The sequence below is a fragment of the Mytilus galloprovincialis genome, chromosome 2 (genome assembly GCF_965363235.1).
Source record: "Mytilus galloprovincialis chromosome 2, xbMytGall1.hap1.1, whole genome shotgun sequence".
NCBI classification, from domain to species: domain Eukaryota; kingdom Metazoa; phylum Mollusca; class Bivalvia; order Mytilida; family Mytilidae; genus Mytilus; species Mytilus galloprovincialis.
This window is the reverse complement of record NC_134839.1, coordinates 13,391,196-13,417,584: the sequence shown is the minus strand read 5'-3', so window position 1 is coordinate 13,417,584 and position 26,389 is coordinate 13,391,196. Positions and strand designations below refer to the sequence as shown.

Below are 26,389 nucleotides of genomic sequence, written 5' to 3'. Positions count from 1 at the left end.
ATCCCTGATGATGGCGGGCCTACAATGCTTAAACCCTTTCATAAATGTTATACATTTATCATTAGCATATAATACAAAAACCGCCGAAACATTATATTAATGTCGGATTGATTAAAAGCAATTGAAAGTCTAGTAATACTAGCATCATGTGATCAATATTTTGTAATTTAATTACAATAAAGTACTTATAGTATGTATACGGAGTCTTCCGAATAAGATTTTTTGCTATCGGAATTCAGACTGATGTTGGAATACGTGGATGTTAGGTGTCACTTTTATTCAAAAATTATGAAAGAAATTCTTTCTAAGTTTGAACATAGAAAAAATATATTTTTCTATGGAAGGTATCGTGATGATATTATATTAATATATCACGGCGATTCGAAGGAAATAAAGGATTTGCTAAAGTTAGCAAATAATCATCATCCGTTCCTGAAATTCACACTAGAATTCTCATCAAAAGAAATAATATTTCTTGATGTTAATATTTTCAAAGGAACTAGATTTTCTAATGAAAATATTTTGGATGTGAAAACACACTTTAAACCGACAAATGCCTTCCTTTATCTAGATCGTAAAAGCTGTCACAGCAGACATGTGTTTGCAGGGTTTATCAAGGGCGAAGTAATCAGATACATTAGAACAACAAATAATGATGTTGATTTACAATATATTTTGTTACAGTTCAGATCGAACTTATTAAAGAGAGGATACAAGGAGATTGAAATCGAAAAGTACATAACTGAGGCATTATCATGTAATAGATCTGATTTAATAAGAAAAAAGGCCAAACAAAATACAAAGGAAATTCCTTTAGTATTGGCAACGAAATTTAATCCATGCATTCATAAATTAAAACAATGCATTAGTAAACATTGGGACCTACTAAAACAGGATGCAGTTTGCAACGAAATATTTTCAAGCAAACCAATAATAGCTTATAAAAAGCATAAAAATATTGCAGATCTATTGACAACGACAAAATTAAAATAAATTGATATAGGTAAATCCCTGATGATGGCGGGCCTACAATGCTTAAACCCTTTCATAAATGTTATACATTTATCATTAGCATATAATACAAAAACCGCCGAAACATTATATTAATGTCGGATTGATTAAAAGCAATTGAAAGTCTAGTAATACTAGCATCATGTGATCAATATTTTGTAATTTAATTACAATAAAGTACTTATAGTATGTATACGGAGTCTTCCGAATAAGATTTTTTGCTATCGGAATTCAGACTGATGTTGGAATACGTGGATGTTAGGTGTCACTTTTATTCAAAGGTCGAAATTTAATCCATGCATTCATAAATTAAAACAATGCATTAGTAAACATTGGGACCTACTAAAACAGGATGCAGTTTGCAACGAAATATTTTCAAGCAAACCAATAATAGCTTATAAAAAGCATAAAAATATTGCAGATCTATTGACAACGACAAAATTAAAATAAATTGATATAGGTAAATCCCTGATGATGGCGGGCCTACAATGCTTAAACCCTTTCATAAATGTTATACATTTATCATTAGCATATAATACAAAAACCGCCGAAACATTATATTAATGTCGGATTGATTAAAAGCAATTGAAAGTCTAGTAATACTAGCATCATGTGATCAATATTTTGTAATTTAATTACAATAAAGTACTTATAGTATGTATACGGAGTCTTCCGAATAAGATTTTTTGCTATCGGAATTCAGATTGATGTTGGAATACGTGGATGTTAGGTGTCACTTTTATTCAAAGGCAGCAAAGTAAGCTAGAATTTATGCTATCACAAGCTAGAAAACAGGTTGTTAATCTTTCGCATAGAAAATTAACTGATGACGAGTATTTGGTTTTATCCAGAGGTTTGAAATTCATTCCTTCACCGTCAGTCAAAAGGGCAAAGCAGGACTTATTACATGATTTTGATGAATTAGCCAGAAAAATGAGATGTCGTTACTTATATCATGGTAACTTGGATGAAATTCATCCCTTCAGAGTTAAATCTGGACATACGCCACCTTTAAGCTGCAACACCCTTGAAAATTACCTGTTTAATACAAAGCACGAACTATCTTCAATGCAAATTCGAAAATTTCGAAACAATCTAAGTCTTTCACAGAGGTCCGGCATTTCTTCTCTGTTAAATGATGAATCATTAATCATTAAGAAAGCCGATAAAAGTAACAATGTTGTTATTTTAGATAAGGTCAATTACCTTCTTGAAGGCGATCGCCAATTAAATACACAGCATTACACCAAATTGGAAAACTTTGACCTAAAAGCACTTAGATGTAATATCAATACATATGTCAAAGGCATGTACACCAAAGGTGTTATAGATTACTCCACATTTAATTACCTTAATAATGGTAATCAAATTGATTATGGACCTGGGTATATGCATATCTTGCCTAAAATACACCGATTAAATGAATCGGAATTAGTAAAAATCAATAAATATGGGTTTAACATTGATAACATAATGCCGCCATGTCGGCCAATCATATCTCAGATTGGTACTGTCACAGAATTTATTGGACGCTATATCGATTATTTTTTAGTACCTATGGTACAAAAACAACACACGTATATAAAGGATACGTCTGATCTAATATACAAGTTGGAAAGAATTAAGCCTAATGCAGATTGCTGGCTGTGTAGTTTTGATGTAGTATCAATGTACACTAATTGCCCGATTGATGAATTATTATCGGCAGTTAGAATTTCGTATGATCAAATTGATAAATCAGATTGCAAAATCAAATGCCCACCGACGGATGATTTAATCTATCTCCTCAGATCAATTTTAGAGAACAACATTTTTGATTTTAATGGACAGCTATATAAGCAAAGAATAGGAGCCGCAATAGGAGCCGTGCCTAGCCCGGAAATCTGTGATATACTCATGTATAAAATTATGAAAGAAATTCTTTCTAAGTTTGAACATAGAAAAAATATATTTTTCTATGGAAGGTATCGTGATGATATTATATTAATATATCACGGCGATTCGAAGGAAATAAAGGATTTGCTAAAGTTAGCAAATAATCATCATCCGTTCCTGAAATTCACACTAGAATTCTCATCTAAAGAAATAATATTTCTTGATGTTAATATTTTCAAAGGAACTAGATTTTCTAATGAAAATATTTTGGATGTGAAAACACACTTTAAACCGACAAATGCCTTCCTTTATCTAGATCGTAAAAGCTGTCACAGTAGACATGTGTTTGCAGGGTTTATCAAGGGCGAAGTAATCAGATACATTAGAACAACAAATAATGATGTTGATTTACAATATATTTTGTTACAGTTCAGATCGAACTTATTAAAGAGAGGATACAAGGAGATTGAAATCGAAAAGTACATAACTGAGGCATTATCATGTAATAGATCTGAATTAATAAGAAAAAAGGCCAAACAAAATACAAAGGAAATTCCTTTAGTATTGGCAACGAAATTTAATCCATGCATTCATAAATTAAAACAATGCATTAGTAAACATTGGGACCTACTACAACAGGATGCAGTTTGCAACGAAATATTTTCAAGCAAACCAATAATAGCTTATAAAAAGCATAAAAATATTGCAGATCTATTGACAACGACAAAATTAAAATAAATTGATATAGGTAAATCCCTGATGATGGCGGGCCTACAATGCTTAAACCCTTTCATAAATGTTATACATTTATCATTAGCATATAATACAAAAACCGCCGAAACATTATATTAATGTCGGATTGATTAAAAGCAATTGAAAGTCTAGTAATACTAGCATCATGTGATCAATATTTTGTAATTTAATTACAATAAAGTACTTATAGTATGTATACGGAGTCTTCCGAATAAGATTTTTTGCTATCGGAATTCAGACTGATGTTGGAATACGTGGATGTTAGGTGTCACTTTTATTCAAAGTTTAGATTTTTTGTAATGTTAAATTCTCTCTTATTATATGTAATAGGATAACTATATTTGGTATGTGCCTACCTAGCAAGGTCCTCATGCCCGTCAGAAAGTTATCACTTGACCTCAACCTTATTTTATGGATCAGTGAACAAGGTTAAGTTTTGGTGGTCAAGTCCATATCTCGGATACTATAAGCAATAGGTCTAGTATATTCGTTGTATGGAAGGACTGTAAGGTGTTCATGTCCAACTGGCAGGTGTCATCTGACCTTGACCTCATGTTAATGTTTCAGTGGTTATAGTTAAGTTTTTGTGGTTTGGTTCGTTTTTCTTATACTGTATGAAATAGGTCTACTATATTTGGTGTATGGAATGATTAAAAGGTGTACATGTCTAGCTGGCAGGTGTCATCTGACCTTGACCTCATTTTCATGGTTCAGTGTTCAAAGTTAAGTTTTTGAGTTTTGGTCTTTTTTTCTTATACTTATTGCAATATGTCAACTATATTTGGTGGATGGAAATATTTTATGATCTATTTGTCAGTCGTGCAGGTTTTATTTGACCTTGACCTCATTTTCACATTTCATTGCTCAGTGTTAAGTTTTTGTGTTTTGGTCTTTTTTCTTATACTTATTGCAATAGGTCAATTATATTTGGTGTATGGAAATATTTTATGATCTATTTGTCAGTCGTGCAGGTTTTATTTGACCTTGACCTCATTTTCATGGTTCATTGCTCAGTGTTAAGTTTTTGTGTTTTGGTCTGTTTTTCTTAAATTATAAGCAATAGGTCAACTATAATTGTTGTATGGAATATTTGTTAGCTGTACATGCCTGCCTGGCATGGTTCATCTGACCATGACCTCATTTTCATGGTTTATTGGTCAATGTTTAGTTTTCTTGGTTAAGTTTATGTGACAGTTGTAATAAAGCTTTATTTTTAGGACTATCAACGTAATATCAATGATTAGAAAAGAAGGGGAGACATTTCAGCTTGTGCACTCTTGTTTTAAATTTTTGTATGTAAGTTCATGATTTGGACTTTTATATCTTACTATATAGTTTCTCTCCCTGTTGAAGTGTGTAGGGTGCTGTGTAGTTATTAACATCCTTCTCCTTAGTGAATAGTTGTCTCATTGACACTGAAACTGTTTTGTTGATCCCTTTACATATTTTATTAACTTTATAAAAAGGTTTATATCATTGTTGTTTTGAGTGAGATTAACAATCAGTAGCAATCAAATTATTTTACAGAATTAATGTACCTTTGAATTGTTATTTATATTGAAACGTGCATATCAACACTGTCAAACCTACAGTTCTTATAAGTTTTTTGTGAAATTTATATAAAAATCTCATTAAGAAGTCCAAAGTAAGATTATGACAGATTTTATTGGATCCTTAGATAACCTAGAGGTGACTACTAGTCTCCAAAGAATCATGAGGACTATTTTTTTTCTTTTCAATAATATAACCTTGTTACTACACAATAAATTATACTTGTATTACGATTGTGAAAAATTTAAACTGAGCATTCATTGATGTTTTGTATTGTTCTTTTTGTAGATATGCCATCTGCAATACATGATGAAAACTTTCATGGAAACTCAAGGAATGGGAAACAAATTATCAGTTATTTTTAAAGGTCCTGGATGGTCTCCAGGGAAACCAAGATTGGGAATGATAGAAGATATACCTAAGGTTGCATTTGATAAAGGGTTTTGATTTTTAAAACCATAAAAAATAGTGCAGTTGCAAGTAAACAATCAAACATGTGTTAATAGAATACGTAGATTTTATACATATTCATAAATAGTAATTTTAATTTGATGGGAAAATGAAATATTTTCTAATATTGGCATCATTTAATGTAAATAAGTAAATATTTAAAAAAAAAGAAGCATTGTTACCATTATTCCTGTTTTTATTTTGTTCACAATGATCATGGTGATACATTGTGATAATGGCCATTAAAGGGGCTAAAGGGTATAAATCCATTTTTTCTAAATATAGGATTTCACAATGTTTTTCTTAAAATGAACTTTATCATATACTTAATAAAATTAAAATAAAAAATGATGTCACCATTCATTTAAGCTCACAATCTGCTTTAGAATGAAGTATGCATGTTTGTGAGGGATTTTTTTTCTGTTGAATTAATAGGAGAAATAGAGATAATATCGAAATAAAAAAAAGAACTTAATTACAGAAATTGTTTAAATTTTACAATTATTTAGTTCAAATACAGCTTATTTGAAAAAAATAATAAAAAAATATAGGTCACCGATGAGTTAAAAAATATATTTCAATTGTAATGCCAAATAATGGCATTTTTGCACCAAAGGGAGATAATTCAGATCTTTTTCAATGATATAAACATTTTAAAAGTCATCTTGGGCCCAAACAAATTGATTTTTTGGGTTGATTTTTGTGCCATATCATCAAGAAACAAGTTATAGTGTAATGAATGATTTGTAAAAAAAAAATGTTTAAATTTTTGCTGAAATTTTTGTACCCTTAAATAATTTTCTAGAAATTTCTACTTTGTTCTTACTGTAACATATCTGATGTGTACTGATGTCTTCAATCAATAACCATTTATATACATGCACCTGTCCTAATTGACACACTCTGGCAATTGCTTTTAATTTTTGCAGTAGAATTTTGAAAAAAATGAATAATGTGTCGAGTTTCATTACAGGTGTCAGCTCCAATGCAAAAGTTTGAAGGACCCATGTTACCAACGTGGATGAATGTTTACATATGGGTTCATTTTGGTTTACTTATTGTTGGGTATGATATGTTAGCTCATAGAGACCAGGTAAGAAGAATATCATAGACACAGCAATAAGGGAACAGATTTTTGTTTTTATTCTTAACGTCTGAAATTGTTTTTAGAACATTAAAATGATTTTCATAAAAACAAATATCTTTCAATTAATTCTGCACACAACACTTCATTACAAAGTCTAGTTTTTGAGAGTTCTATTGTAATTTCTTGGCAGTGAATTTTATTTCCATAAATGATTATGCTCCTGAAAAAAAAACCAGAAACATTTTAATGCTGGTATAAAGCTGTATAGAAGATAGACTATTGCAGTCTTTTACCTCTTAGCCACTAAAATTGATCAGCATTTCAGATGTTTGTTAAAGTACTAAATGCAATAAAATATTGCTTTGTTTTTTTTTTTTTAGGTTGCTTTAATCTTGTCGTTTTATTTTGTACCTTATTGATCTATAATTAATAAAAAAAATCTTGTTTTATTTCAGAGCATGAATGCATTTAGTGTGGTATGCTATATTTTGTATATAATTTATTGTCTAGAAGTTTTTGGAGCCCTTTTTGATGCAAGGTAAGAATAAAAACTCAGCTAACATGCATACATTAACATCTACTATCACAATTCTTAAACATTTTATCATAACAAAATTTGAATTTAATTTGTCCCTGTTCATCAAACTATAAACATGTACCAACTATTCATTCAATATCTTTAATTAAGGTTTTGATTTTGCCCATAACAGTTAAACCTATGACATATTAGAAATGACAAGCATTCTTAGAGAACTGCAGAGTTAAAAATTCATTGTACTGGAACAAACTTGATCTATAACTGATTATTGAAGTGCATTTTCTAAGTCCAAGGACCATAACTGCACCAAATCATTAGACCTGAACAAAATTTATATTCAATCTATTCCTTGTCATGATAAAACTATATACCAACTATCCATTCAATATCTTCAAGCATGATGAGTTGGATGACAGTATTGCACAGTTAAAAATTCATTGTACTTGAACAAAATGTCAATTGATCTATAACTGATTATCTAAGTGAATTTTCTACATCACAAAATCATTGGACCAGAACTCGTCGAAACTATTCGAACTTGTCAACATAAAACAATACACCAAATATCAAATCAATATCTTCAAGCATGAAGAAAAAAGTGTGGAAAACTGATTTCCCAGACTGACAGACAGAGTGCAAACCTCAAGTCCCCTACGTCAACGTCAGGAGGTGATTAATAAGCAATACAAAATATTTTTTTGACAGGCAAGTGATTAAGGCCTCAAGATGCTTCTTGTATTTTAATAAATAACCTCAAAATTTCTTTTTTTAATTTTCAGGATGATGGCATCCTATATGGAGTTATTTAGATGTTTGTGTTTCATCCTTGTCTGTAAGGCTGGAAGTCCTTCAATAGGAATGTCTTTGACATTTACTTCTTTAGTGTATTGGATTTATATAGGATCTGCAATATTGTGGGGCTACTTGACATTTAACCAGTATACTACAAAATTTAAGAAGGCTTTGTAACATTCAATATACTTAAAGCCCAATTGTCTAGTCATGGTGATGCTCATGATAATTTACTCCACATATTATGACCATGGTATTATTTATTTATGAAAGGATTCTTGTCTCACCTTGATGGAGTCAAAATGGCCGACTTATACATGACATTTCAAGCTGCAGTTGCATGTAGAAATGATTTTCAAGTAGTTTAGATATTGATCAGACGGAAACCCGGTTGAAATAGAACAAAAGAATCGAAGCTCTTTGTTAGAGAAGGCGATAAATGCTTACTGTAATATTTACTATGGTGACAAAAATTTTAAAAGTTAATAGAAACAATGACAATTTTCTTCTTAATTACGAAGTGTTTTTTTTTTAAAAACACCATTTGCATATGTTTTCAATTTATCTAGTACATAGTTAAGCAGAACAATTAGATATCAAGTTGACGACATGGGTATCTTTCAAGTTGGATGAAGAAAATGCATAACCTCCGATTTAAAAAAAAAAATTAACATATCAATCTATTAGTTCAGTAATTTTCGTGTCTGCCCTTCCATTATGTTACTCAAGAAAAAAATCCAAAAAATAGGTAACAATTGTATCAAAAAGAGAAAATTGAGTGCATCTTTTTATGTTAGGGCGTGTTTGAGTTGAGTATTTTGTCTTGATATCGCACAAAGCAAGAATATTTCATACATCGTCTCCTTCAGATTCTATCATTTTTATATATCAAAGCTACAGGTTGACTTTATAACATAAAAAAATCACAGTTCTAAAAGATGAAATATATGGGTCAAGTGAAATACCTATCTAATGAATCACAAAAACAGAGTAGGTGTGTTCGAGTAGCTATTTTTTTACTAAAAGTACTTGACAGTCAAGTTGGATGATGAAAATGCATATCTTTGAAAAATTATAATTTTTTTGTATGTGATAACTAGGGTTTAAAGTCTTCATCCACTACAAAAATCTAGTCGGCCCTTCCACGAAATATTTAATTAGAATTTTTTAAATGTTTATGAATTTTTGAAAAATCCACCCGACAACCGATCAGACAATAGTTTTAAGTTGAATCGATGCAGACAAGATCATTAACTGATGCTCATTAGCTAGTTGATACATTTGTCTTTTAAAAATACAACTGACATATAAGGATCATAATGGTGCAATGTGGATAAATTTATCGGTTTCCAAGAGCAAAATTGGAAGTGTGTCATCCCTACAATGGCTTCCATTTCTACAATTGTGTAAATGAACTGGCGTAATGGGGAGATAATTTTGACGAAGTAGAATCTGACTGTGATTAACTATAAATGATTGATTTTTCATGCCAATACTGTGATATTTTGAATAATATTTATACATTTGTATTATTATGCCCCACCTACAGTAGTAGAGGGGCATTATGTTTTCTGGTCTGTACGGCCGTTCGTCCGTCGTACCGCACGTTCGTTCGTCCCTCTTCAGGTTAAAGTTTTTGGTCAAGGTAGTTTTTGATGAAGTTGAAGTCGAATCAACTTGATACTTAGTACACATGTTTCTTATGATATGATCTTTCTAATTTCAATGCCAAATAAGGGTTTTGATCCCAATTTCACGGTCCACTGAACATAGAAAATGATAGTGCAAGTGGAGCATCCGTGTACTGGGGACACATTCTTGTTTTAAGATTATTGATTTTATTCATATATGCTATTACCAAATAACATTATAAGTTTTATATTTGATATTCAAAAAAATGTTCGAGTCATTATGTGTATTTCTGGTTAATGCAAGAGGTTAAATTGTTGTTTTTTTTTAATATTATTGTGTTGAAATGTGTTAATTCAAATATGTGATAAAAGTTTGTGCAATAAAGAAAATTAAGAATCAAATTAAACTTGCTATTTCAGATTGATTTTTCATGTCAACAAATGGACACCGGATTGATGGCAAGTGGTTGCAAGAGGTCACACTTGCATTTTGGACCAGGTTAATCTTATAAAAGAATGTAGTTGTCTCATAAGTGTTTCTCCTTTTTATGTAGATTAGACAATTGGTTTTCCTGTTTGAATGGTTTTACACTAGTCATTTTTGGGGCCCATTATAGCTTGCTTTTCGCTGTGACCGAAGGCTTCCTGTTGAAGACTGTACTTTGACCTATAATGTTTTACTTTTACAAATTGTGATTTGGATGGAGAGTTAACTCATTGGTACTCCTACCACATCTTCTTATATCTATTATGTAATATTTGTTGCTGGAGCACATAAGACAGCCATTGGTTAATCATTTACATTTTAACATTCACACTCTAATGAGATGAAGTGTGCTTTTATACAAAAAGTACCAAAACAGTCTTTCACTGTCTTGAAATTTCCTGTATTCAAGGTAACGAAACCTTTGGCTATTGCCAACAGTTTATGAACTATTACTTCCATGAAAGCACTACTAAGAGATGACAGACATGAAAAAATCAGACAGACTTATTTCAGGGCCTTTTAAAGCTGACTATGAGGTATTGGCTTTGTCCATTGTTGAAGGCTGTACAGTGAACTATTATAGATATTAATTTCTGTGTCATTTTGGTCTCTTGTGAAAAGTTGTCACATTTGCAATCATACTACATCTTCTTTTTTATATTTCAAGACAAATTCCTTTTCTCTCATAACTTTTTATACGACCGCAAAAATTTTAATTTTTTGGTCGTATATTGCTATCACGTTGGCGTCGTCGTCGTCGTCCGAATACTTTTAGTTTTCGCACTCTAACTTTAGTAAAAGTGAATAGAAATCAATGAAATTTAAACACAAGATTTATGACCACAAAAGGAAGGTTGGGATTGATTTTGGGAGTTTTGGTCCCAACATTTTAGGAGTTAGGGGCCAAAAAGGGCCCTAATAAGCATTTTCTTGGTTTTCGCACTATAACTTTAGTTTAAGTGAATAGAAATCTATGAAATTTTGACACAAGGTTTATGACCACAAAAGGACGGTTGGGATGGATTTTGGGAGTTTTGGTTCCAACAGTTTAGGAATTAGGGGCCAAAAAAGGGCCCAAATAAGCATTATTCTTGGTTTTCGCACAATAACTTTAGTATAAGTAAATAGAAATCAATGAAATTTAAACACAAGGTTTATGACCACAAAAGGAAGGTTGGGATTGATTTTTGGAGTTGAGTTCACAACAGTTTAGGAATTAGGGGCCAAAAAGGGGCCCAAATAAGCATTATTTTTGGTTTTTGCACCATAACTTTAGTATAAGTAAATAGAAATCTATGAAATTTAAACACAAGGTTTATGACCATAAAAGGAAGGTTGGGTTTGATTTTGGGAGTTTTGGTCCTAACAGTTTAGGAATAAGGGGCCCAAAGGGTCCAAAATTGAACTTTATGTGATTTCATCAAAAACTGAATCCTTGGGGTTCTTTGATATGCTGAATTTAAAAATGTACTTAGATTTTTAATTATTGGCCTAGTTTTCAAGTTGGTCCAAATGGGGGTCCAAAATTAAACTTTGTTTGATTTCATCAAATATTGAATAAATGGGTTCTTTGATATGCCAAATCTAACTGTGTATGTAAATTCTTAGTTTTTGGTCCAGTTTTCAAATTGGTCTACATTAAGGTCCAAAGGGTCCAAAATTAAACTAAGTTTGATTTTACCAAAAATAAATTCTTGGGCTTATTTGATATGCTTTATCTAAACATGTACTTTGATTTTTGATTATGGGCCAAGTTTTCAAGTTGGTCCAAATCAGGATTCCATATCAAGTATTGTGCAATAGCAAGAAATTTTCAATTGCACAGTTTGCACAATAGCAAGAAATATCTAATTGCACAATATTGTGCAATAGCAATTAAGTTTCAATTGGAGTTATCTTTCTTTGTATAGAATAGTAGTTGATAATATATGTTGGAAATTTGCCAGACATGACTATGATGTCATTTTCTATTTTTATTTGCCAATAACTTTATGTAAATAACTTCATTGGAAATTTGCCAATATAAAATGTTGCTGATGAAGCTTTTTTTCCTTATCTTATCTAAAATGTTTTTAGATAATGTATGTTGGACATTTGCCAGACATGACTATGATGTCATTTTCTATTTTTATTTGCCAATAACTTTATGTAAATAACTTCATTGGAAATTTGCCAATATCAAATGTTGATGATGAAGTTTTTTTTATTGTTTTATACAATAAACAATGTATATATATTCACTTTTACTACCAACCAATCTTTACCATTCAGTGATAACAAGCACTTTATTTTACATTTTAATATTTTATGATGTATTTAAAAGAGTAGTTATTGTTGCAAACTCCATTAGAAATTTGAATTGATATCAGTTTTGGAAAAAGGGAAACGGGGATGTGAAAAAAAAATGGGGGGGGGGGTTAAATTTTTCTCATTTCAGATTTCATAAATAAAAAGAAAATTTCTTCAAACATTTTTTTGAGAGGATTAATATTCAACAGCATAGTGAATTGCTCAAAGGCAAAAAAAAATTTTTAAGTTCATTTGACCACATTCATTCTGTGTCAGAAACCTATGCTGTGTCAGAAACCTATGCTGTGTCAACTATTTAATTTTAGATTTAAATAAGTTTGAAGAAGAAATCTTTAATTGATTTGTAAAATTTTGACATTTGTTTTGTGTAAAAAAACCCATGTAATGTCAAAAATTTGATCACAATCCAAATTCAGAGCTGAATCACGCTTGAATGTTTTGTCCATACTTGCCCCAACTGTTCAGGGTTCGACCTCTGCGGTCGTATAAAGCTGCGCCCTGCAGAGCACCTGGTTAACAATTGGTTATGATAAAATAAGAAGGATATGCTGTTCTGTTGACCTAAACATTTTTTAGTAGAAAGTGTAGGCGACTTGAAATTAATTTATTATAATCAAAATCATTAACAGAACAAATAATAAATAAATCCAATTTTTCTTTCTGATAATGTCATGACTTCTTCAGTGGAACAATATTACATCTGAAAGTAAAGAATATAGTTCAATCATTATAATACAAATTGAAATTAAAAAAATCTTTGAACAATTTTCATGATCATGATTTCCTTGATATAGTGCGGTGACTGAAGGAAGATTTTTTGGAATTTAATCTCCCCACCGAACACACACCTACATAATATATCATTGGAAAGAGGAAATCGTGTACTATAATAATATGCCTGTCGTCAGGACTTGATATGGTCACATTTTTTTTAAATTGAGGTCAAAGGTCATATGTAACCAGGTGCTCCGCAGGGCGCAGCTTTATACGACCACAGAGGTCGAACCCTGAACAGTTGGGGCAAGTATGGACAAAACATTCAAGCATGATACAGCTCTGAATTTGGATTGTGATCAAATTTTTGACATTACATGGTTTTTTTTCACACAAAACAAATGCCAAGATTTTACAAATCAATTAAAGATTTCTTCTTCAAACTTTTTAAATCTAAAATTAAATAGTTGACACAGCATAGGTTTCTGACACAGAATGAATGTGGTCTAATGAACTTAAAAGGTTTTTTTTGCCTTTGAGCAAATCACTATGCTGTTGAATATTAATCCTCTCAAAAAAATGTTTGAAGAAATTTTCTTTTTATTTATGAAATCTGAAATGAGAAAAATTTAACCCCCCCCCCTTTTTTTCACATCCCCGTTTCCCTTTTTCAAAACTGATATCAATTCAAATTTCTAATGGAGTTTGCAACAATAACTACTCATTTAAATACATCATAAAATATTAAGATGTAAAAAAAACTGCTTGTTATCACTGAATGGTAAAGATTATTTAAATTTATCAGTTGGTAGTAAAAAGTGTATATACATTGTATATTGTATATAACAAAGATTTAAGTTGATTCTGGACAAAGAAAGATAACTCCAATTAAAAAAAATTCTTGCTATTGCACAAATAGGATATTTCTTGCTTACTATTCTGGACAAAGAAAGATAACTCTAATTAAAAAAAAATTTGCTATTTCACAATATTGTGCAATTAGATATTTCTTGCCATTGCACAATACTGTGCAATTGAAAAGACTTGCTATTGCACAATACTTAATATAATAATTTTAGATCCTGATTTGGACCAACTTGAAAACTGGGCCCATAATCAAAAATCTAAGTACATGTTTAGATTCAGCATATCAAAGAGGCCCAAGAATTCAATTTTTGTTAAAATCAAACTTAGTTTAATTTTGGACCCTTTGGACTTTAATGTAGAATTTGAAATTTGAAAACAGGACCAAAAATGAAGAATCTACATACACAGTTAGATTTGGCATATCAAAGAACCCCAAGGATTCAATTTTTGATGAAATCAAACAAAGTTTAATTTTGGACCCTTTGGACCTTAATGTAGACCAATTTGAAAACTGGACCAAAAAAACTTCAATAATCAAGAATCTAAGTACATTTTTAGATTCAACATATCAAAGAACCCAACCGATTCATTTTTTGTCAAAATCAAACTAAGTTTAATTTTGGACCCTTTGGACCTTAATGTAGACCAATTTGAAAACGGGACCAAAAGTTGAGAATCTACATATACAGTTAGATTCGGCATATCAAAGAACCCCAATTATTCAATTTTGATGAAATCAAACAAAGTTTAATTTTGGACCCTTTGGGCCCCTTTTTCCTAAACTGTTGGGACCAAAACTCCCAAAATCAATACCAACCTTCCTTTTATGGTCATAAGCCTTGTGTTTAAATTTCATAGATTTGTATTTACTTATACTAACATTATAGTGCGAAAACCAAGAAAAATGCTTATTTGGGTCCCTTTTTGGCCCCTAATTCCTAATCTGTTGGGTCCTAAACTCCCAAAATAAATACCAACCTTCCTTTTGTGGTCATAAACATTGTGTTTAAATTTCATAGATTTCCATTTACTTAACCTAAGGTTATTGTGCAAAAACCAAGAAAAATGCTTATTTGGGCCCTTTATTGGCCCCTTATTCCTAAACTATTGAAACCAAAACTCCCAAAATCAATCCCAATCTTTCTTTTGTGGTCCTAAACCTTGTGTCAAAATTTCATAGATTTCTATTAACTTAAACTAAAGTTATGGTGCGAAAACCAAGAAAATGCTTATTTGGGCCCTTTTTGGCCCCTTATTCCTAAAATGTTGGGACCAAAACTCCCAAAATCAATACCAACCTTCCTTTTATGGTCATAAACCTTGTGTTAAAATTTCATAGATTTCTATTCACTTTTACTAAAGTTAGAGTGCGAAAACTAAAAGTATTCGGACGCCGGACGACGACGACGACGACGCAGACGCCAACGTGATAGCAATATACGACGAAAATTTTTTCAAAATTTGCGGTCGTATAAAAATCTGTGAAAGTTTGGGAGGGTTTCAATGTATACTTTTTTTTTATATTTCTAAACTCTACCTATATACAAATGATACTGTTTTGGCTTTATTAATGTTTGTTTTTATACAAAAATCTTAATCTTTGAGATTTTTTTATCAAAAAAAATCCTAAAACGACGTTTTATAAACAAAACTTCAAAAATCAAGTTTTCAACCTATAAAATGTTTAGAGCACCTTAACCTTATGAAAAATATCAATTTCAGGTAAAAATCAAGTGTCATGCAGGACAATACTTTAAAATTATTTTTTAAACTATCATAGTGGGTGAGTCATCAAACCAAAGCCATAGAACACTACAGTCAAATATGATCTCAAATTGAATTTGCAGATACTTCAGGTTTTTTTTATAGACTACTCGTTGCTTTTGGTTTTTTTTCACAATTATTACTGCTACCATAGTATTATCTTTTGTTGTGTATTTAACTCTGGTTAATATCTATTACATTATAGGTTTTGTAACTATATCCCCCCTTTTTTCCCTTGCAACATACCCCAAACTTCAAAAGTATTCCATATAAAAAAAAGAAGATGTGATATGATTGCAAATGAGACAACTCTCCAAATGAGACATAAAACAATTATAGGTCCCGTACGGGCTTCAACAATGAGTAAAATTCATACTGCATAGTCTTCAATTCCCGAAATGAATAATGTAAAACAAACAAAAAATCTAACGACCTGATTAATGTACAAATAAATAAGAAAGAAACAAATATAGTATATAGATACAAACGACAAACACTGCATTACCGTTTCGTGACTTGAAACAGACACATACAGATAGTTGCGGGGTTTAACTTTTTTAAGGGTGCACCAACACTCCCCTAACCTTGGGACTGGAACCGTGTGTACCAGTGCAACAAGCTTTATACCAAATCAACCGTTATCTCCATCATCTTCATTTTCATCAACCGTCACAAGACAAAATATTTCTACACATTTCACTCATGGCCACAGGTCTGCACATGAATTAAGGTTCTGCTCAAAGCTAACACGTTATGTTGAGTACAGACAAGGTATTGTATTCAAACCATCCCTATCAATTCATCCAAGATTTTAAAAGAGATCTAAAAGGGGGTTTAGGAAGGTGTGATGACATCCATATGCTTGTCTGCAAAGATGCTGGGGAAACATTATACGAGACGTACACACTATCTAAAATTCGCTCAATGGTTGGCAACGCATTAGATAGCGTCGCACTTTACCTTAAGTAGCATCAAATCCATTGGCATTCAATGTTTCAACAAGATGTTTTGAACCAAACTCATGGTACATTTGTAAAGCCAATCCTAAATGAAAAGGAGTAAAACAAAAACGATTGCCTCAACAATTGCTTAGCATTTCCACAATTTCTCTGGTGCCATTTCCTGAGAATAGTCTTGGCTGTATGCATTTTCATTGAGTAACCATAGAATAAATTGCAATAAATACGATTGCATTGGCTGAATTAAGAAGGAAGAGACAATTCATCCGAAGTTGCCAATGGGTAGTCTTCTTTAGAGTTTCGATGTCTTTTCTAAGTAAACTTGCAGCGGAATGAAATATCTGTCCGTTATTTGTGTCTATTTCAGTAGACATTGAGATTTTGAGGTCTGTTTTCAATTGACTAGAAGCTTATAATAAGGCATCTTAAATAGTTATTTTGCTACTAAATATTATGTTATATTGCCTTGAACTTGTTGAAGTTGTTTGACAACTGAATTTCTATAAAAATAAATTAGCTTAGACTGCATTTTACGTGTAGAATATTTTAAATTACAATCAGCCGGAAGAAATGATCTATATTTATCGAGTAACGGTGTCATGAGGAATAACCATTAAACCATAAAATTACTAAAAGCAGTATCGTGTTTTGAGATATCTAGTTCCACTGGTTTGGATTTTTTTTTACGTTTTTAGCAAATAATTTGTAATGCAACCAAAATGACAGAGTGATTGAAGTTTAAAAGATGGACGGGAAACTATTTCAACTTTACTTTTATCTGACACGGAGAGAACATTTTTAATACGCTCATTTGATTCAAACTTGAGTATTTTTTTTATCTTTCTAAAAGTTTTGTTGCAACAAAATATACAAGCGCTCCAGTTGAACGACTGCATTCTAGAACGTGTACAAATACCCGAAACTGAGGGACAACAGTCAGATAATTGTATGTCGTCATTAAATATTAGACTAGAAGCTTCCTCGCTCTAAAAGGGGGAACAAATATGTTTACTGTGTAAGTTTTGTAGCATGAACGATGAAAAACTGCCTGCACGGAGTTCTTCAAATTAACAGCTATTGCATGAAACAGCTTGATGTTCACCTCATCCAATCTTTTATGCAATGAAGATACAAAAATCGACTTCCCTAAACTGGTAAATTGACTCAAAATTTCAATCGAGGTTTTTTTTTGGCATATTATGCACTGCATAAAATGTAACGACTTTTGTCTTTTCTTTGAACTAAATGGAGCAAGTTGCAAAGGACTTGACATATCACGGAATATTTACTAAAACTATCCGTCAATTATTTTGATTTTACAGTAAGACTTTTCTGATAAAGTATATTTGATGTTTTATAACGAAAAAACATAGAATATAAACATATAGAAACAAAGTATGTGGCATATATCAGTGCACTTTAATTGAAAATATGTGTATATAATAGCGAAAAGGTAGTAATTTCATATATCATTTGAGAGCAAATTATTGACTAATACACAAAATATGACGGAAGACAAGTGATTGAGTTCCGTGTTGAAATTGAAGATTTTTACTCCATTCTTTTTCCATTGATTTCTTCAGGTTTTTTTCATATTTTGTTCCCGAAATTTTTATCACTAACTAGTTTTATTAAATATTATATGCTTAAAATGTTATGGGATAATTTTTATTACTACTATGAAGAGGAAACTAAAGTTTGAGTCTGAATTTGCAATTAAAATTACCTCAATTTTAGATAGTCTAAACTTCGCAAATTTTATAGATTAGAAGAAAATAAAATACTGAATGGAATATTTTGACATATAAAAATAGCTTGAGGAAAAACTATTTCAATTAAATATAAGCAAGCATACACATTTTTTCATTTTGAAAAAGGGGGGTTGAAACTCTCCAATATACTACCAGTCATTAAAACGACTTTTTAGAAAAAAGTGACCGTACGAAATTCTGACGACAGGGCAAAAACTAAAGAAGACATATTTGCCTTTAAGTTAAGACCATTTTTAGCCGTGTGTTATTTGGGGAGATTAAACTCGCGATCTAGACTACTTTTTACACTTCTGTCACCGCACTAATAGAGGTTTACAGACGCCATGACAGGTTGGTTGACCATTATGGAATAACTGTTTCCCTGATGATATTGGATATGTTCCTTATGTCGTAACTACAATCTCCTTCCCTTTTCACTAATGTGACCTACCGAATTAGACTATTTATTAGGTTTGTCATAAAATGAGCAACATGACTGGTGCCACATGTGGAGGATATGCTTACCATTTAGGAGCACCTGAGATAACCCCCAGTTTTTGGTGGGGTTTGTGTTGCTTAGTCTTTAGTTTTCTATGTTGTGTCTTATGTACAATTATTTGTCTGTCTTTTTCTTTTTTAGCCATGGCGTTATCAGTTTATTTTCAATCTATGTGTTTGACTGTCCCTCTGGTATGTTTTGTCCCTCTTTCAAGAACATTTAATCAAAGTTTATAAAATGTTGTTATCTCAAATCATGTAAATGAACATTCACACCCTTTCACTGATCTCCTACTTATGGTATCAAACTGTATATATATATCTAAATAATACGTTTTAATGCAAAAATATAAATTCTGTAAATATTAAAAAGTAATTGTTTCTTTTTTGATTATTCAATAAAATGATATAAATTGTGTTAACCCTCAACATCACCATAGCACTGCACTTTTCATTTGGATATTTAATGTTATACATGTAGTGAAATTCAGAAGTCTACAATTTATTATCTCCCCTTTACATAAAACAAGGAATTCTTCTTTCCCTTTTACTTGTAATTAAAAGTTGATCGAGGAAAGAAGAAAGGCTTGATTGTGTAATATCTTTTTTTTTAGAAATAATAACAAGAATATTTTTATAACTTGTGTGAAAGACTTGAGATTGACTATAAATGTTCACTGATTGTTACCCAATACATAAAAAAGTTCTTGTCGAATATATATTGACATTAAAACATAGTTTTTGTGTAGATATAAAGATGCTGAACAATTTTGTAGCAATTTTTGTTACCCTAATAAGCCTTTGCCACTCCATGTGTTAGGTGTTAAAGACAATCTAAGGTCTGTGTTGCTCCTAGATACTGTTAATGTAAATGGTTTCTGTAAAATAAATATAAAATATAAAAAATAAATAGGCCTGAGTACTCTTTACCTTGATTATTCATGCATATTAATTTAGGCTGTTTCTATAATTTGCTTTTACACTGATGTTCTGGTAGAGAAAAATCTTTTTCTGTTTTCAAACAGATAACTATAACTGTTAATACAGTAGTGACTAGAAAATTATTTACGTAACATTTTTGAAGAAAATCATAATTCAGATTTTTATTGCAGTTGTCTCCCATGTTGCACATTCAAGCAATGAAGATTATCATAAATTCTATTTAAAATTCTTGAACACTCATTGGCTTGTTTCCATTTTCTTCATGAGGACTTAAGTTACCCTGCCTGACATAATAAATATATCATATAAGTATAGTGGCTACCGATATCACCATATGTTGGTTTCAGGAGTTTTATGTCATTGTGTTGTAGTTTCATGACTTTTTATTTAACATTTAATCATAGGTTATTCCTTTGTTGTTTTTTTCTGCATTTTGCAGGGAAAACATTGTTTTAAAATTATCATGAAAACTCTTCTTATTCCTTACTAACTTTTCTTATTGTTACATTATAATATTCATTTTCCAATTTGGTTTACCGGTATATAAATGTATGACAAAAAACATTTCTCCCTAGACTTATATACCACTTTTAGTCAATATCTTTCTTACCCCTTTGCTGTGCTGTACCACTGATGCTATGTCTTGCAAACTCTTAAAATTCTGTGCAGTAATAGATCCAAATTGTAGAATTTTATCTCCTTCTTGTAATTGCTAAAAAAGAAATACCTACTTTCAACACAAAGTATGATCATTTGAATGTTAAAACAGCAGCCACAGTGACTTTCAGTACAATGTGCCTAATTGCCGGTCTTTCAATATTTGGATGATTAAAATGATACAATTGACTAGATTTTCAGTTTATAAACCAATTTCCTGAATTAGTTGCATTGTTATTGTAAAATTTGACCTCAACTAGAAGCAATATGAATATCTGATCAACAACAAAAAAAGAACAATTATTACAAACCTTCAAAGAAATATTTCTGTCAAGTAAGGTTTCAATGAATTAAACAGTGCTTGAAAAATAGTTTAACCATTTCAAACCAGTTAAAGGAAGTCATGTGTGTTGACTTTTGAAAATAAAATATCAATGTATAGTAAGGATCTTGACATCAATTTTTCTGCAAAATTGTGTTTCATTTTGTTAGGATCTCAAGAATAATATGAAATATTAACAGAAAGGAAATGCCAAGTGACAATTAAACATTTCACTGAGCTTATGAATAAAATCTTTATAAAGATAGTTTAAAATTTAGGTTGCAAAAATCTTATTTGAAGTGTTATTTACTGCAGTAGAGGCTGGTGATCCATCATCAACTTTATTGACTTCCAGGAAGGGAGATAACCTCTCCTTCATTTCAACTGACATTTGTGAAGCATCTGTTGTATCCATGGTTTCCCTTTGAGGGTTGTTTGCTCTTGCTACTTCATGGATTTTATACAGTTCCTCTTCAATTTCAGTCATTATTGCTAGATGGTCATTCTGTAAACCTGTAAAATATCGAAAGCTGAGTATTACTTTTGCTGAAGGCATACAGTTGCATGTTGTTGTTTATAGCCTATTCCTATAGTCTTTGTTGGATAGATGTCTCAAGGGCCATCATAACCACCTTTATTTTTTTTTTATTTTTTTTTTATTAAGTTTCTCATTAAGCATAAACCTATCTTCTAAATTAACAGTCATAACAAACTAAATCTTCAGATTCCTTTTGCCTTCAAGGAAAAGTGAACTTTTCAGCTCATTTTCCAGGAAGTAACATTTATACACTTAATAATAAAAAGTTAGCTTAAAAACAAAATCAGAAGATTAATAAAGACCCTCACGTAAACTGATTCAGTTGGTGGTTCATTTGTTTTAAATATAAAGCTTACAGAACTATACTATGTCTTTGTAAAGTTTTCAGATTTGACTTTTAAATCTATCATCAAGTTTTCTTTAATATTAAATCAGCAAAATATAATACTTTTTTCTTCTTCAGTGAGTGACAGAGCAAATTTACATTTATATGGTAACTAAGTTATATTCAGATTGTAAATACTTACAATTAATATCATGTCTTGCAGTTCTTACTGTATGAATATCAATGTCATTACGTGGAAATCCATCTTTATCCACCAGTGGTTCTTTCATACCAACTCCTTTTTGCTATTTAAAATAGAACATGAAAATTATTATTTACCATCTTTTAGGTCACCCCCACCCCCTATGTTTGAAAAGCTTTTGAAATGGTTGAGATCCCCACCCCTAAACCATGTATATTCTTGTATGGGACAATAAAACAAATCAAATGAAATATAGGTGAAGTCCATGGGGGTCACCCCCACCCCCTCATGTTTGATCAAATGTAAACGGTCAAGATCCCCACCCCTAAACCATGTTAAGTCTTGTATGGGACAATAAAACAAATCAAAGGAAATATAGGTTAAGTTAGGGGGTCACCCCACCCCCTCATGTTTGATAAATTGTAAACGGTCAAGATCCACACCCCTGAAACCATGTTAATTCTTGTATGGAACAATAAAACAAATCAAATGAAATATAGGTGAAGTCCATGGGGGTCACCCCCGCCCCCTAATGTTTGATAAATTGTAAGCGGTCAAGATCCCCACCCCTAAACCATGTTAATTCTTGAATGGGACAACAAAACAAATCAAATGAAATATAGGTGAAGCCCATGGCGGTCACCCACCCCCTCATGTTCCATAAATTGTAAACGGTCAAGATACCCACCCCTAAACCATGTATATTCTTGAATGGGACAACAAAACAAATCAAATGATATATAGGTGAAGTCCATGGGGGTCACCCCCACCCCTCAGGTTTGATAAATTGTAAACGGTCAAGATCCCCACCCCTAAACCATATATATTCTTGTATGGGACAATTAAACAAATTAAATGAATATGGGACCATGTGAATGGGGAATTATGGGAGCTTTGTTTGGGAGACTTCATTACAGCATCCTGTTACAATTACTTCTTGTTAATTTTGTGGTTTTGTCGAATTCTGCATAAAAGCCTACAGACGGACGCAAAGTGATGGGAAAAGTTCACTTGGCCCTTCGGCCCGGCCCTTGGGGCCAGGTGAGCTAAAAATCAATAATGATAAATTGTGAACTATTAACATTAAAAAATGAGAACACAGAAGAGACAACACCCAAACTACAAACATTGGCACATTACATTGACAGAACGGGCAGATTCAATACTGCTGTTTCACAATCCCAATCTTAAGGGATGTACACTTCTGAGGAGCCAAAAATTTCTAGAATTAAAGTTTTTTTCTTAACCTGATTTTTGGGTTTATAAAGACTGTAACAAAATAATTGGTGAAGAAAAAATCATATGGTGGTGCACTTCTTAGAACAGAGTTCGCGAAAAGTGTCAGTCCTCAGGATTTCACCTCCAAAATTTCGCATAGGACTGACACAATTTTAGTATTTTTCAATAGATTAATAGTGAGGACCAGCAGATTTTCTTCAAGGACCACCAGAGGAAAAAAGATTTCGCGAACTCTGACTTCTTTTTTTGCTATGGCTCTTTGAAAATGCCCAATTTTGATGATTTTCCCATTTTTCATTGATTTTTACCTATTTTTGGGCTATTTTCATGAAAAAAATCACAGTTCCAAAATTAAACTTTTTCTCATACTTTCTATAAAGATGAATTGGACCAATCTAAATAGATTTTACTTACAAAAACTATAGGTAGGTGTTAATATTAGAAAGTTTTATCATATTTTGACGCTTTTTTGTGTAAAATTTACCATGCTGTCAATTTTGTATTTTTGTGATTTTTCTCAGTTTTAAGAACAAAATGCATATTATTTCAACTTTTTTGTTATCAATGAATGAAAAAAGACATATCTAAGAAATTTGAAAAGACCAAAATGAAATGGGATGTACATGATTCTTGTAAAATCATTTTTTGTATCCCTCACCCATTTGCTCAAAATTTTGGCTAAAAATACTGACTTGATTGGTCGTAAAATTTGATAACTGGATTACGCAAAAACCATTCATTGTAAATACACAATTTTTTTCACAGATTTATGTTTGCTTATAATATTTTTAAAATTCATTGATATTTTCCACTTCTATCACATGTTTTGGAAATAATTCAAGAACGAGATTTCAACGAGACTGAACGAGACTGAAAAGTCAGAAGAATACATCCTTAACCAGCCCATACCAATTTAAAGCACAGAGAGCAACAGGCCTTAAGATTGAAGATTGAAGATATGACATTCTTTTGAAGCAATTGATTGGGTATTCTGATGGGAGGGAAGGGGGGGTTCTAACTGAATAATCATTCTCATTTTTTGCTATTCAAATGTAGTCTCAGATGGATGGTATGAATGCTACCCGACCCAAATATTTAGTTTACGAAATCCCTTTTTCACACCCCCCCCCCCCTTTCCCTTTTGCCGGACATGGTCGTCCTCTAACAGTATATTATAACCGTCAGGCATTTATAAGATTTAGAGAAGTCTTATTGATTGTCAATTAGAACAGTACCAAATATAATTGCCACACATTTACACTTGAGAATTTAGATAGCAAGAACTACACAATGATTCTGCAAAAATCATTTTGAAATCAGAACCACTCGTTTCACATTTAAACAAAGAACAATATTCCATTCATTACAATGTTAAACAGTGGAATTTGATTTTGTAAAAGTCAATTACTGATTTTAGAACTTCAAACAACGCTTGTATGTCTGCTTCAATCTCTTCTTTCTTTTTGACCAGACGATTCATGTTTTCCATGGGGGCTGCCATATTTGTTTTTCTACTACTTTGTCTAAAAACCGTTCATCGCAATTTAGATAACATCGTACAAGAACGTCCAAAAATAAATCCTTTCAAGGAAAAAGTAAAAATCACAAAAGTACTGAAATCCGTGGAAATTAAAAACGGAAAGTCTCTAATCAAATGACAAAATCAAAAGCCTAACACATCAAAAGAATGGATAACAACTGTCATATTCTTGACTTGGTACAGGCAAGTATTTGTATAACCGTTATACAAATCGTTGGTACAGGCATTTTCTCAGTATGTCACTGAGAAAATGGTGGATTGTAATTTGAACCTGGTTTTATAGCTATATAAGCCCCTCAAGTGTATGACAGTCGTTTAAAATAAATGCTTAAATGTTATGGTTCACATAAAGTAAACTATCCTTTAAATGTTTTTGAATTTTCGAAAAATACTCATGTAAATCCAAATTTTAGTTTGTATAAGTTGAAACTGTAGGACTAGTCTATAGATTTTCCTTTTCGTTATATTTGTTTTTTATGGTGTTTCATTTTTTAAATTTTAATTTCATTAAATATTTACTTTAGATATAATATGCCTTTTGTAAAGTTTGCAACAGAGACTTTAAAGTTGACCACGGTGGCCTTAATGATGTCTCCAAACATTCTAGTACTGCTTGTGATATTGATCTATATAATATATGAGGGTTTGGATGGGGTTAAATGATTAAAGAATAATGCCCTTAAAAATGAAGATTAGAGAATAACGGGCAAAAAAAAAATGAAAATTGAGAAATGCGTGGTCAATTTTTTTGAAGATTAGAGAAAAAAAGAGGTTAATTTTTTGAAGATTAGAGAAAAGAGGGGTGAAAATTAAATGTTTACAGAACAACAGACCCCCCCCCCCCATTCCAGACCCTAATATATTGTTGTTTTTTTTTAAAGTCATCTTACAGGTGTTTATCTCAACATAAAGAATACAACAATCAAACAATTTAAAAAAAAGATAGGTTATAAAAGCATCTTCTACTATCACCCCCCCCCCCCCCCCAAAAAAAAAAGAAGTATGTCAGACACTTTTAGGAGCCAAATCATCACACGAAAAAATGCCGCGTAAAATTCTACCCTCAAAAATGGTGCTGCGCACAAAAACCCCCATGGCCATTTTCAAAAGTTGGCAGGTATGGATATTAAAGATATTGAATTTAGAGTAATAATTTAAGTTGTCTATCATAGATTGTCCGAGTCGACGGTTGTCTTCGTAGACGGTCTTGTCTGGCACCAAATGGATAATTACAGTATAAGCTAGCAATTCTCCCGAACTTTAGACAAATGCTTACTAGGACGACCATTAAACTTTAAGAGGGGTCGTTAAAAATATTCTGATCCCTGATTTGATGAAGAAAAAAATAATGTGGTCAAGTAGATGTATAAAATTTGTGTTAAATTTAAACTAAAAAAATATTGTTAGCGTCGAAAAACAAAAAAAATAAATCTGAATCAGACAAAAAAAACATGTGCATATACATTGAAAATTAAGTTTTAGATGCATGATTTTTTTATTGGTTAGGTAACTGTTGTTATTGGCTTTGCACTAGCTGTCAGTAACTGTGAGTTCTCTCAGATCTGTAAGTTTTAAGTCTTAGTGTC

General features: G+C 31.5%; 2 protein-coding genes across 4 annotated transcripts in view; one reads left to right on the top strand and one right to left on the bottom strand.

The window, feature by feature from the left end:
* Nucleotides 1-10,095, top strand: part of LOC143062946 (alkylglycerol monooxygenase-like) — a 38,839-nt gene extending 28,744 nt beyond the window's left edge. For both annotated transcript variants that reach the window (XM_076234803.1, XM_076234802.1), the window contains exons 8-11: nt 5,479-5,613; nt 6,614-6,733; nt 7,183-7,265; nt 8,045-10,095. In XM_076234803.1, coding sequence (XP_076090918.1) covers nt 5,479-5,613; nt 6,614-6,733; nt 7,183-7,265; nt 8,045-8,234 — 528 coding nt within the window. In that variant the 3' untranslated portion in view covers nt 8,235-10,095. The remainder of the gene's footprint in view (nt 1-5,478; nt 5,614-6,613; nt 6,734-7,182; nt 7,266-8,044) is intronic.
* Nucleotides 10,096-13,073: 2,978 nt separating this feature from the next.
* LOC143062944 (26S proteasome non-ATPase regulatory subunit 9-like) lies at nt 13,074-26,106 on the bottom strand. Of its 2 annotated transcripts, none has more exons than XM_076234799.1 (6): nt 26,080-26,106; nt 22,025-22,127; nt 21,270-21,472; nt 20,591-20,692; nt 19,828-19,916; nt 13,074-13,185 (listed from the first exon to the last, which is right to left on the bottom strand). In XM_076234799.1, the coding sequence occupies exons 1-6, from the start codon at nt 26,089-26,091 to the stop codon at nt 13,155-13,157; spliced, it is 540 nt and encodes a 179-aa protein (XP_076090914.1). In that variant the 5' UTR covers nt 26,092-26,106; the 3' UTR covers nt 13,074-13,154. The 2 variants fall into 2 exon arrangements, with proteins under 2 accessions (XP_076090914.1, XP_076090913.1); XM_076234798.1 differs by lacking the exon at nt 26,080-26,106 and adding an exon at nt 24,672-24,830.
* Between the last annotated feature and the right edge of the window lie 283 nt (nt 26,107-26,389).

What these genes read in the sequence shown, in the direction of transcription:
- LOC143062944 (XM_076234798.1), bottom strand. Translation starts at nt 24,764, where the DNA reads ATGGCAGCCCCCATGGAAAACATGAATCGTCTGGTCAAAAAGAAAGAA. An exon ending in TGGTACAGCACAGCAAAGGG is followed by an intron (nt 19,917 to 20,590) that starts GTAAGAAAGATA and finishes TTTATTTTACAG; the next exon opens with AAACCATTTACATTAACAGT. An exon ending in AGTGGCAAAGGCTTATTAGG is followed by an intron (nt 13,186 to 19,827) that starts GTAACAAAAATT and finishes CTTTACTTTCAG; the next exon opens with ATGTAATATTGTTCCACTGA.